This window comes from Paroedura picta, chromosome 14 (genome assembly GCF_049243985.1).
Source record: "Paroedura picta isolate Pp20150507F chromosome 14, Ppicta_v3.0, whole genome shotgun sequence".
Classification (NCBI taxonomy): domain Eukaryota; kingdom Metazoa; phylum Chordata; class Lepidosauria; order Squamata; family Gekkonidae; genus Paroedura; species Paroedura picta.
The window spans coordinates 8,944,864-8,957,137 of record NC_135382.1 but is presented as its reverse complement, the minus strand read 5'-3'; the positions used below and the strand labels follow the sequence as shown (position 1 = coordinate 8,957,137).

The following is a 12,274-nucleotide window of genomic DNA, read 5'->3' as shown; positions in this document are numbered from 1 at the left end:
ATGAGTGCTCCAGACAATTTAGGGCTTTAAAGGTGATGACCAAATCCTTGAACTTGACCCGGTCTCTAATCTGGAGCCAAGGCACTTGGGAGAGCACTGGTTGAATGTGTGCTCTCCACTGGGTCCTGATTAGGACTTGTTTTAAAGTATTCTGGACCAGTTGAGGCTTCCAGAGCAGGTTCAAGGGTAGCCCTACATAAAACTAGTGGCAGTAATCTAGTCTGGAGATGACTCTTGCATGGATCACAGTCACAAGGATGCTAATGGATAGGGTGCTCACTGTTGCACCTGGCAAAAATGATTTTAAAAGCCTGGTGCGCAACATTTGGGACCTGGGCAGCCGGATACAGGGAGGCATCCAGACAGCTTCCATATTTCTTTCCTCCAAATTTCTCCCTACTTTGGGATGATGTAGAAATACTGGAGGTGGGTAAAGAGAGGGTTCTGCTGCAGCCCCAGTACCAACCATATCTTCTAATGCAGGGATGGCCAAACTGTGGCTCTCCAGGTGTCCATGGACTACAGTTCCCATCAGCCCATGCTAGCTCATGGAGGGCCATAGTTTGGCCACCCCTGCTCTAGTGCTTTGGAGGAGATTCTGAAACGATTTCTATTTGGCTTCCACTCAAGGCCCTCTCCCTCTTTCTCTTCACAGCGTTTGCATCTCAGCGAAGATGTTGCAGGGGCAACGTTCATGGCAGCCGGCAGCTCTGCTCCAGAACTCTTTACCTCTGTTATAGGTAATTACATCCGCCATGTCCTGATGCCACGGGGAAAAGCTTAAAGTGCCAGCACATATATTTGTACTGTTACTCTCCAGCAAAGACCCCAGGGCTTGATAAGTAAATGAAGAAAGCTGGATGAGAGACACTTTTAAAAACTCAGTACTCTATTCCAGGTAGGGCAGTCACCTGGCCTCTGAAGGTGAGAGAGATGGAAGAAGAAGAGTGGTTTTATTGTACCCCGCTCAAAGCGGCGTACAATTGCCTTCCCTCCCTCTCCCTACAACAGGCACCTTGCAAGGGAGGTGAGAGAGTTCTGAGAGAACTGTACTGGCCCAAGGTCACCCAGCTCTCTGCACATGGAGGAGCATGGAATCAAACCTGCTTCTCCAGATTCGAGGCTGCTGCTCTAAATTACTACATCAGACTGGCTTTTGGAGAATGTCAGGCAAATTCATAAAGAAACATGAAGTCCTTTGGACATCCCAGTGATTCTTCTAAGTGAGGGTACCATCATCTATTAGGTCTGAAATTGGACAAGACCTATGGCAAGGTTCTTAAATTGGGCAAAGCCCAACTGGGCACAGATCATGAGCATGGGAGAATCCACCACACCGTGAGCTCTCATTAGATGCATTTCTGAAGTTCTTGGTCCAGTCCTTGGCATCTCCATGATGGATTTCAAGCAGCAAAGCTGAGAAAGAGAGATTGGGGAGTCGCCACAACTCCTATTAGTAGAGGGATTTCATTGCAACATGTGCTCAGCTGAGTTGAAATGCCTCATACTCCTATAGCAAACGGACGAAAGCCTCAAAATGTAGGAAGAGAAGCTACTTCAGACTAAGCTAGATATAAGGCTGAGAGTTTTGTGTTAGGAGTGCTCAACATTTTTTACTTCATGTAGGAGCTTGATTGTTACCACAAGGCCTTTTATGCACGGCGGCAGCTACTGCATGTTGGCACTGTGCTGTTCCCCGTGTATGCACGGGGGCGGGGCATGCTGGGCTGCCCTGGTGGAGCGCGCGTGCGCTGAACACCAGGGCCAGAAGGTAAGCCAGAGCAGTGAGGGGGGGAGGGTTGGACGGCCCGGGGGGGAGTGGGGGGCCCCAGGCCCCTTCTGCATGCCCAGGTGGGGGGCAGGGGTCACCCCTGCCAGCTCCGGGGCTCCACAGAGCCTGCAGGGGCATGTGGTGTCCCTACAGGGACACCGTAGGGTTGGAGCTGGGCTGACAGGCCTGGCACTGGCAATTATGCACAGCGTCAGCCTGCCACAGCCCCGGCTTACCCAGGAAGCTACGGAAGATCCCGTGTTTCCTCAACACGGGCCTTCGGTAGCCCTGGGCCAGGAGGCGCCCACGCGTCATCGAGGGTTTTTCCCGAAGCGCTGCTGCCGCCAACGCGGGCATTCTGGCCCGTGCCTAATGGGCCAAGGAGAACAGAATTCATGAAACGGTGATAATGTGAGATTTGTAAATAAAACCATGTGCATATTGAGCAGTTGCTGAACTCACAACGTTAAAAGATGTTTCTTTGCAGTAACACAAAGTTATCCAGTCACACTGGATAGAAATCATATCGACAATAAACTCACAAGGCTTATTGTAAAGGCAGAATAATATGCAATAATTGTCTGATATACTTCAGGGAATTATCTAGATTAGGTAAAGTGCCGTATCCTGTAACCTTATAAAATGTGGTAAAAATTGTGGTTTTTATTTACGCCTTATATCACAAAAGCAGTAATAGATAGAGGTGCTATTATTTACTTGTAGGGGAATTTAATTACTTTCCAGTATTGCTTGAAAATTAGAATTTGCTGGATTCTTGCTCTGGTCAAAGCTCAAGACACTTGAGGAGGATTCTTTGCTGGCACAGCCTTCCCATGCAAGATGGAGCCCACATTATGCAGGGAACATGACTGTGATGAAGTTCGTATTCGGGACAGCCTGCCCAGCAAAGATGGACCGAGTCATGGGAATGGCCAGCAGCACCAAACCTTGATGTTCGCTTTTAGGTCCATGCCAGACTGAGAGGTTTGTTCTTGGCAAAGGAATTTCCTTCAGAGAATCTGCAGCAAATATTCATTCAAGTCATTTCAACAAATGTCTTCTGTCCCCAATTTCACTTTCATACCCTCTTTTATGAGCATCGGGAGGCAATGGTGATTACAGGTGAATCTGGCCTGATTAAGTTGCCCTGAAACTATTTGGTGCTGGGAAATTCAAAGAAAGCTTTCCAGCCAGTGTGACTTTGGGGTTAGAATGTCAGATTAGGATTTGGGATCCCCAGGTTCGAATCCCCACCCTGCCATGGAAGCTCACTGGGTGGTCTTTAACCAGACATACATAGACTCTCAGCCTCACCTGCCTGACAAGGTAAGTAGATGAAGAAACTCATGAGCCATTCAAATGAGGGGGGATGGTGTGGAGTCCAAAAGGAAGGGAATAGACTGCAGGTGAGAGACACTTTTTGGTCTTCGCTGTGGGAAGTTCTGTGGGATTTGACAGCCTCTGTTTCCCCTCCAGGTGTGTTTATCACAAAGGGAGACGTGGGGGTCGGAACCATAGTTGGCTCTGCTGTATTCAACATCCTCTGCATCATCGGGGTTTGCGGCCTGTTTGCCGGACAGGTAAGGAGCTGGAATAGATGGGATAGTAATGAATTAGCACTTATTTGGAGCGTTTAATCATCTTGTCATGAAGTGGGGGTCATTATTGATATACCTGCATTGCAGTGAGCTCACTCTGCATTTTAGTATCCCCTCCCTCGCTCAGTTCACAACTATCTTGTAAATGACTACACTACTGGCTTCGTATTTATTTATTTTCTGAATCTACCGCTGAGTAAAAAAAGATAGATTCAAATGGGTAGCCATGTTGGTCTGAAGTAGCACGAAAGCGCACGGCCTGAATAAATCTTTGTTGGTCTTAAAGGTGCTACTGGACTCTGGTTTTATTGAGTAAAAAGTGGCTTGTTTAAAGCCATTTGGTGAGTTCCCGGGAATATTTTGGACGCATCTGACCTGGCTATGCTGAATCAATATTCAGACTACTGTTGGACTACTGTAAAATGTTCTTCATTTGGCTCTCCTTGAAGACAAACCAGAAACTGCAAGTGGTTGTAAATCTGAGAACCATATTAATGGTTGGGGGCTGGCCAACCAGAATATATCTTGCCTATTGAGAGCCAGCTTGATGTAGTGGTTCGATTCCCCACTCGTCTTCCACATGCAACTAGCTGCGTGACCTTGGGTCAGTCCCCGTTCTCTCAGAGCTCTCTCAGCCTCACCTACCTCACAGGTTGTTTATTGGGAGTGGAAGGGAAAGTGAGTAAACTGCTTTGAGATTCCTTCAGGTAGTAAAAAGTGAGGAACAAACCCCCCAGCTCTTCTTCTTCTTCTCTATTTTAAAATGGCTGTTGTCAGTTTGTTTCTGAATTCCATTAGAAGTGTAAGTCATGATCTTAAAGTCCCTCACAGCCTACGGCCCATTATATCTCCCCATATGTCCCCACACTCCAAGTGCGGCCTTCTGGTTGCCACCTTAAGTACATCAGAAGAGCCCTGCTGGGTCAGACCAGGGGTCCATCCAGTCCAGCCTCCTGCCTCACACAGGGGCCAGCCAGTCCCTCTGCAGGGCCAGCAACAGGGCAGGGAGGCCGAGGCCTTCCTAAGAACATCAGGAGAGCCCTGCTGGGTCAGACCAGGGGTCCATCCAGTCCAGCCTCCTGTCTCACACAGGGGCCAGCCAGTTCCTCTGGAGGGCCAGCAGCAGGGCAGAGAGGCCGAGGCCTTCATAAGAACATCAGAAGAGCCCTGCTGGGTCAGACCAGGGGTCCACCTAGTCCAGTATCCTGTCTCACTCAATGGCCAACCAGTTCCTCTGGAGGGCCAACAACAGGGCAGAGAGGCCAAGGCCTTCATAAGAACATCAGAAGAGCCCTGCTGGGTCAGACCAGGAGTCCACCTAGTCCAGTATCCTGTCTCACTCAGTGGCCAACCAGTTCCTCTGGAGGGCCAACAACAGGGCAGAGAGGCCAAGGCCTTCATAAGAACATCAGAAGAGCCCTGCTGGGTCAGACCAGGCGTGCCTCCAGTCCAGCCTCCTGTCTCACACAGGGGCCAACCAGTTCCTCTGGAGGGCCAACAACAGGGCAGAGAGGCCTAGGCCTTCATAAGAACATCAGAAGAGCCCTGCTGGGTCAGACCAGGCGTGCCTCCAGTCCAGCCTCCTGTCTCACACAGGGGCCAGCCAGTCCCTCTGGAGGGCCAGCAACAGGGCATAGAGACTGAGATCCTCTCTTGATGTTGCCTCCTGACTTCTGGATTCAGAGGCTTAGTGCCTCTGAATGTGGAGGCTCCCGTCAGCCACCGTAGCTAGAAGCAACTGATAGAATTATCCTCCATGAAACTATCAAATCTCCTTTTAAAGCTGTTTATTCCTGTGGCCATTATTGCATCCTCAGACAGCGAATTCCACATTTTAATCACTCCCTGTTTAAAAAGGTGTTTCCATTTGTTCATCCTGTACCTACTGTCCATCACCTTTCTCTGTAAGGCTGCCAGCTTGTCTTCTTCTATAGCCCGTTCCTTCTCTGCAGTGGCTCATGCCTTGAACAGCCGGGACACTGAAGGAGACACTGTCGTTAGACGTTTTCAGGAAGCGCAGTAAGGCTGTTTTATTTGGGGAGTCTTCCGTATGTATATTCCTGGGGAGAGGACTCATGGAGTTATACTCTATTTTTATATGTTTTTAATTTTGGAGATAGCATGCCATCTTAAGCCCCAGTGGAAAGGCTGGGTATCAAAACTGCTATTTGAATTGGTGGCTGCCCACCAAGGCTGTCTTTCCACTGTCCAGCAAATTGGCAGAAGAACCATCTTTAGGCTTTACAGGACCAAAAGGAAAATACTGGTCTGGTATCTAGGATTTGGACAAAGGGAGGACAGAAGCAACGTTTAAAAAAAACAAGCAAGCAAACAAACCATACTTCAGCTCCCCCCCTGGAACCATGTGCCCCTGGCTCCTCAGAAGACTGGTGGTTTTAGCCACAGGTTTGGTTGTTCTCCATGTCAAAGCAGTATTAATTGTGTCATTTTAAAAAGCACTTGTGCTTTCAAATTATAATGGTTTTATTGGTTTTAAAAGTTTACTGTATTTACGGATTGCCCTAAACCAGCCTGTGATGGCAGGACTGATAGGGGCAGTCTATAAATGTGATAATAAATGAATAATTTTGTATGCACTGCCAGAAATAAAGACTTGTTCAGAGACATGAAGAAATGTGGCTTGGAAATGCCGTGAGGCAGGGACCCAGGGCCTCCCCTGCAGGGTGTGCTTAGGCCATGCTAAGAGTGCAGCTCCGCTTCGGATTACGCCGCTGATGTCTCGTGGAAACGGCTGAACGATGACCTTAAAATGCTCAGCCCAAGGCTGTGCATGCATTTTCAGCTGCAAGCCTTCTGGGGAACTGCCCTCACTTTAGTTGCGACAGGAATGAGATATTGTGTGTGTGTGTGTGTGTGTGTGTGTGTGTGTGTGTGTGTGTGTGTGTGTGTGAATGGGGGGGGTCCCTTTCTCTGCCAGTCCCGAAATGCATTGCCATATCACATGGCCTTGTCTCAGAGGAGGCTTGTGTTCAGTTCCCTCTGGCTTAGCCTTTCATTGGCCACAAGACCCTCTCCCCCTTCCTTGCTGGTTTTCAGAGTGCTAAAATGATGGGAGAAGAAAAGCCCCTTTAAAATAATAGTGTCTCCATGAACAACCTTTTAAAGGGCGATAAGCACGCAGGCACTGGGAGGACAGGACGCTAAGCCAAGCAGGCAGCACACCTGCAGCCCAGGGAAAAGGCAACTTTCAGCTGTCACCCTGGAGCCAGGGGTGCGTGTCAGTGGAAGCGCTCCAGGCGGGAAGATGCAGAGCTCATCGGTATGCAGTTTAAATTGCCTTGCATGGCTCTCTCCAGAGCCATGCTCCAGAAAAGGCAGTCCGACATCTTTGCTGCAGAAACAGGCCTCAACAGCTTGGCCTTCCAGCATCCCCTTCTCCAAGCCCAAGAACAGCATTGCACACAATTTCAAAGCATTTGTTTTGATTTTAATGAGGAACTGCATAGCGGAATAAACCTGCACGTGGCACTTTGAAGGATGAGGATGAGCCAGGCAGCCAGACTGAAGGGTGGTGCCGGGAGAGGCACGGCTGTGAAGCCAGCCTTGGAGGGGAGAGAATGGACACCTGCCATCCCAGTTTCTAGCCTCCGAGGAAGGCTGTGGGTGAAGAATTCCCATGTGACTCCTCTTCGTACCTGACAAATGTCTTCTCCTCTAAACAGAGCCTTTTTTCCCCACTGAAGCTGCCTCTCTGGTTCTGGGTTCGTTCAATGTGTGTGCGGAGAGTCACATAACCAGTTAATAAAGCGGCCGCATTACCCTGGAATTCTTACATAAAACTCACAGGGACAGTAATCGGGCCTCAGCGAGAGGAAAAGAGCTCAAGGAAGCCGGCTTTTGATCTCCTCCACGCCATCTGTCCACTGCACTGTTACGACCAAACAGGCATAATCACAGGAATTACGCAAGACCAGTTTTCCCGTCAGCGTGCCGTAATCTTGCCGACATTTGATTTATTTTGGGCACTCAAATAGACGGTTAATTACACAAACCTGACTTTTCCGCTCAAAGGCAGGTATGTGTTTTATACACCAAGAGAAAGAGGCTCTTACTTTTAATAAATATGAGGGAGGCCAACGGAGTTGAGAACAGCCGGAGTTCAGAACTGGGGGGAGACGGGAGGACTGGAAACTGGCCCGACAGGACAGGGAAAACAGACTTTCACGTTTAATAAATATTAATAGACAAACATGCTGAATGCGAGGGAGTTTGGAAATCAGTTGTCTAGTTCAAATCCACCCCCACCATCATCACCACCACTCCTGCAAGTCAACCCCAATTAACTACTGAGGCCATCCCTGGCCGCTTGTAAGGCCTGGTGTCAGGATGCCTCCTGCCTGCCAGACTGCCCCTCTACTGGCCCTCCCCTTTCTCAAAACTGATGCATGGGGTTGGGCAGCACTTGAAGCTCCATAGAGAGCTTCCTCCTGAAGGTGCAGTTCTCCCCTCCTTGCCAGAGAATGGGAAATGTAGTCTCAGAACATCTTCCGTTGAAAGGAGGGAGCCTGGAAGCTGCATTCCCCATGGTCTCAGGAGTGTCTGCCTTAAAGATGAGGCCACCAGCCTCTTCCTCTTGCCGTCCCAGTTTGGGGAAAGGGAACCCCCTCGTGTGACTCCACAAAGGAGTTCCCAGCAGGCCTCTGCAGTGAGAAATGCAATGCACTTAGTGGGTTGGCCGCTTTGTCATCTGAAGTGGCCGTTCGTGCTGCCTGCTTCAGGCACGAACGGCCACTTCGGATGACGAAGCGCCCAACCCACTGAGTGGGTTATTTTCACTCATGGGGTGCCTTTTTCTGCACTAAGCTCCCCGAATGCGTACAGCAATTTGTCAAGTGTTTAAATCAGGCTTTCCAAACAGGTTTTCGTGAAGCCCTGGCGTTTCTTGATGGCCCTGGAAGGGTTTCCTGAAAGGAGTGGGAGTTAATTAATTTTTAATATATTTTTAAAATATGTTAAGCACTTGCGAGGTTATATGGCCATATATGGTCATGTCAACCTGCCCTCCCCTCCCAAAATGTTTTAGGAGATGTATATGAATTTGTAAATCACCGTGAGCCAGCTATGCCGGGAGTGTGGACAGATTTTAAAGACTGTCTATTTTGTAGCGTCGGCCTGTGGGCCGGGGGCAGGGGTGGAGACCCTCTCAGGAAATTTGATTCACTGCATTTTGCATGAATTCGAAAAGAGAAAGTGGCTGGCTGAACAGTGGGCACTTTCGTTCTGCACTTTCGGGTTCGGTAAAATTTAGTTTTTTTGATTTTTTAAAAACAGATTATAGAATCGTTTTAACTGTTATTAATTTTATGAGTTTTACAGGGATTTATATTAACTGAAATATGTAATCTGCCCGGAGTTTCCGAAGACAGGATGGGATATAAATCCAATAATATATGTAAAATAAATGAATTAAAGCACCAAATGTGAAAACGAAGCACAGCAAGTTGTGGAGGGGCTGGAGGTGGACACACAGCATGTGTGTGCTGTGCTGTTGAGCACTTCTGTGTTTGTCAACACAGGGCCACAGAAGCACCGTTCACTCTTCATGTTGGGACCAAGCCACCTATGGTTGGCACAGCACCATTAAGGCTGGGTGAAGACATGTCCAGATTTGTCATCTGCCCCCCACCCCAGTACAGGAAGGTCAAAACAGGATTACAGCTGAACATCAAGAAGACAAAAGGAATGACTGCTGGGGGGAGGGTTACAGGACTTTAAGGCTGACGGTGAAGAAATGGGAATTGTTCAAGGTTTTCTGTTTCTTGGCTCCATCATCAACCAAAAAGGAGGTTGCAACTGAGAAATCAGAAGGAAATTGAAACTGGGAAGGGCTAGAAGGAGCTAGAAAAAGATTCTTAAGGCTGTGTCACTGGCAACTAAAATCAAGCTAATTTCCCCCCACAATAAAAGCTGTCTATGTGGCCCCACGAGGCACTCCTTAAAATAGGAGGCATTGGGCTGGTGGGCGGCGTCTGGGGGATATGCCCAACAAACTGCTGCCAAAACCAGTCTGCCTTTTTTCTATTGGTGGATTATCCACCATGCTGAGAGAGGGCTATGCAAACGCACTGCTCTCCCCAGGCAACCTGCCTTTGGCTGCATCCTGGCCTCCCAGGCTGGCCTCCCAGGTAACCCTTCACCAAAGGGAGCACTGAGGGAGGCCGGCCATAGCAGCAGAGATGTCTCAGCCGGGCCACAGGCAGCCCCTCCAGAGACAAAGTGGCCCGGTAGCGGGCTTTGCCACTCATCCACACAACAGTACTTCCTAATAATTATGTATATTTGTGAAAGTTGGTTAGTGAAGAAAGCTGAGAATAAGAAACTTGATTCAAAGGAAGCAAGGCGCTGGAGGACATTGTTACCAAAAACACACACATGTCCAAGATATGTGTATATTTATAGAGTGGGGAATGGCTTGCGAGAGGTTGGTAACATAGCAAATGGATTGTTTGCCAGTGTTTACAAGGCAACTGAACTCTTTGGAACTCAAGGCAAACAACAGATAGTTATAGAAAAATAACGAGCAGTCTTTATTTGTAAGAAAATAATTAAAAAGAAATAGACAAACATATATCAGGCACACTAACAGTCGATTGGATAGGAAATTCAAAGGGGGAAAAGGATTATAATAAGTACATTTACCAGTCCTGAAGAGCGGGGAGGCAGAGAGGCGACATGACCAGCCAGCAGCGTGAACGTTGACCTGAATGGATCCTGATCAGATGCACGTTTTGGCTTGGCAAAGTCAGAGCTTTTATATCTTTTTGAGAGGAGGGAATCATGCTTGCTCCCTAGAAGCTAAATGAACTAAACTGAGGTTATTGTATTTTGCCTCATGATGAGAAGAAAAGAGTCGCTGGAAAGGACAGTAATGCTGGAAAAAACTGAAGACCGCAGGAAAAGAAGACGACCCTGCATGAGATGAATTGACTCAACTGAGGAAGCCATGGGCCTCTGTTGGCAAGCTCTGAGCAAGGCTGTTGACAAGGGGATGTTTTAGAGCAGTGATCCCCAACCACCGGGCCGCGGCTCCCTCTCCCCGCCCCCCCCTGCAGTAAGAAGCTTCTTTTTGAGGGGGGAGGGAAGCAGGGCTGCGCATGCGCGTTTGTGCCATGTGTGGCCGCAAACGCACATGTGTGTCAGTTTCATGCATGCGCGGAAGTGCCGCATGCGCACGTTTGCAGCCGCGCATTGCACAGCATGCGCAGCCGCAAGGTCGCCCTCCCCACCACCGCCGGCCCGCAGCCTTAAAAAGGTTGTGGACCACTGTTTTAGAGTATGTAAGGTTGCCATAAGTCAGGACTTAACACAGGATGTGGTGTGACCATCCCACCTGCCTCTGTTCGGTTGATTTAAAGAAGTCAGATTCCAAAACATGTTTCTGCACACTCTGCATCAGCATGAGTTCCCTTTCCTAAGTGGTGCTTAATTTACTTTTTTCTATATTATTCCTCTGTTATTCCCTCCCCCCTTTCTCTGTAACTCTGAAGAAAGATAGCCATTTGTTTATTGCAATGATCGGATACATTTTTAATGCAGCCTTTTCCTGTCGTTTAGCTTGCATGCATCTTAATCTTTTAAGCTTCAATGTTACCAACTGTAAGTCACTCCGATTGCCGACTAAAAGTAATTCCAATTGGCCCAGCCCTGGTCCGCCGTTAAGATGATTGTTCATATGAGATTCTGCCCTGGCAAATGGCTTTGAATGTTGGGCTTTTATTTCTTGTCTGTGACTCATGCAGAATAGTTATCGATATAGCCTCTGGTGTGGTCGGAGACGTAGCCTAGAGGCTGATTTCTCCCTTGTAAAAGGCGGGATCAGTGGAGCCTTGCAAGCCTGGGGCTGTGACTTAGACCAGGGGTAGTCAACCTGTGGTCCTCCAGATGTCCATGGACTACAATTCCCATGAGCCCCTGCCAGCGAATGCTGGCAGGGGCTCGTGGGAATTGTAGTCCATGAACATCTGGAGGACCACAGGTTGACTACCACTGACTTAGACCTTGGTCTGGAGGGTGCTGTTCACAGCTCCAGGATTCACCATGCCCAGGACCTCCACTGGTGCTTTCTTTCCAGCCCACCCACATGCCCCACCTGCCTCGACGTCCTTCCTACAGCCTGTGCTCACAGCCACATACTTGGCCAGCGCACACTTTTCCCAGTAGTGCTGGGTGGTACCTGTAGCTGGCAGTGCCATTGCCATTCCGGCTCTGCTGTCGCTGGGTGCCACCTGCACATCCTTTCCTGGTACTGCTGGGCAGGAGTGCAGCTGGTGGGTTAGGCGGGGGAATGGGGCATGTGCCTGCATAGGTGCCCTTTGCCTTACACAATGTGCTGAGATTGGCAGCTTCAGAGGAGGAAATGGCAGCTTTGGAGAACAGAAAGGAATCCTATACCCACTGAGCTCCTTCTCCAAGCTCCATCCACCACCAAAATTTCCAGCACCTTTCCAAGATGGAGTTGTCAATCCTGTATGAGATCAAGACTTAGAAGTGTTCTTCAACCATTCCAATCCACAGTTTTCGTTACCCATGTACCAGAACAGGCCTTCTCTTTCTGGCAGCCAACTGAATCAGAATTTATTTAATACAGCATTTAGAAGAAGAAGTTGGTACTTATATTTCGCTTTTCTCTACCAGAAGAAGTTTCAAAGTGCCTTACATTTGCCTTCCCTTTCCTCTCCTCATAACAGACACCCTGTGGGGTGGGTGAGGCTGAGAGAGCCCTGATATTCCTGCTCGGTCAGAACAGTTTTTATCAGTGATGTGGCCAGCCCAAGGTCACCCAGCTGGTTGCATGTGGAAGAGGAGCGGGGGAATCAAACCCGGCTCACCAGATTAGAAATCAGTGCTCCTAATCACTACACTACACTAAGCTGTTAGGCAGAGC

The 12,274-nt window shown here is 48.8% G+C and overlaps 1 protein-coding gene across 1 annotated transcript in view; it reads left to right on the top strand.

Moving 5' to 3' along the window:
- Positions 1-12,274, top strand: part of SLC24A3 (solute carrier family 24 member 3) — a 200,344-nt gene that overhangs the window by 139,767 nt on the left and 48,303 nt on the right. Inside the window, exons 5-6 of the mRNA XM_077309599.1 lie at positions 656-740; positions 3,248-3,351. Coding sequence (XP_077165714.1) covers positions 656-740; positions 3,248-3,351 — 189 coding nt within the window. The remainder of the gene's footprint in view (positions 1-655; positions 741-3,247; positions 3,352-12,274) is intronic.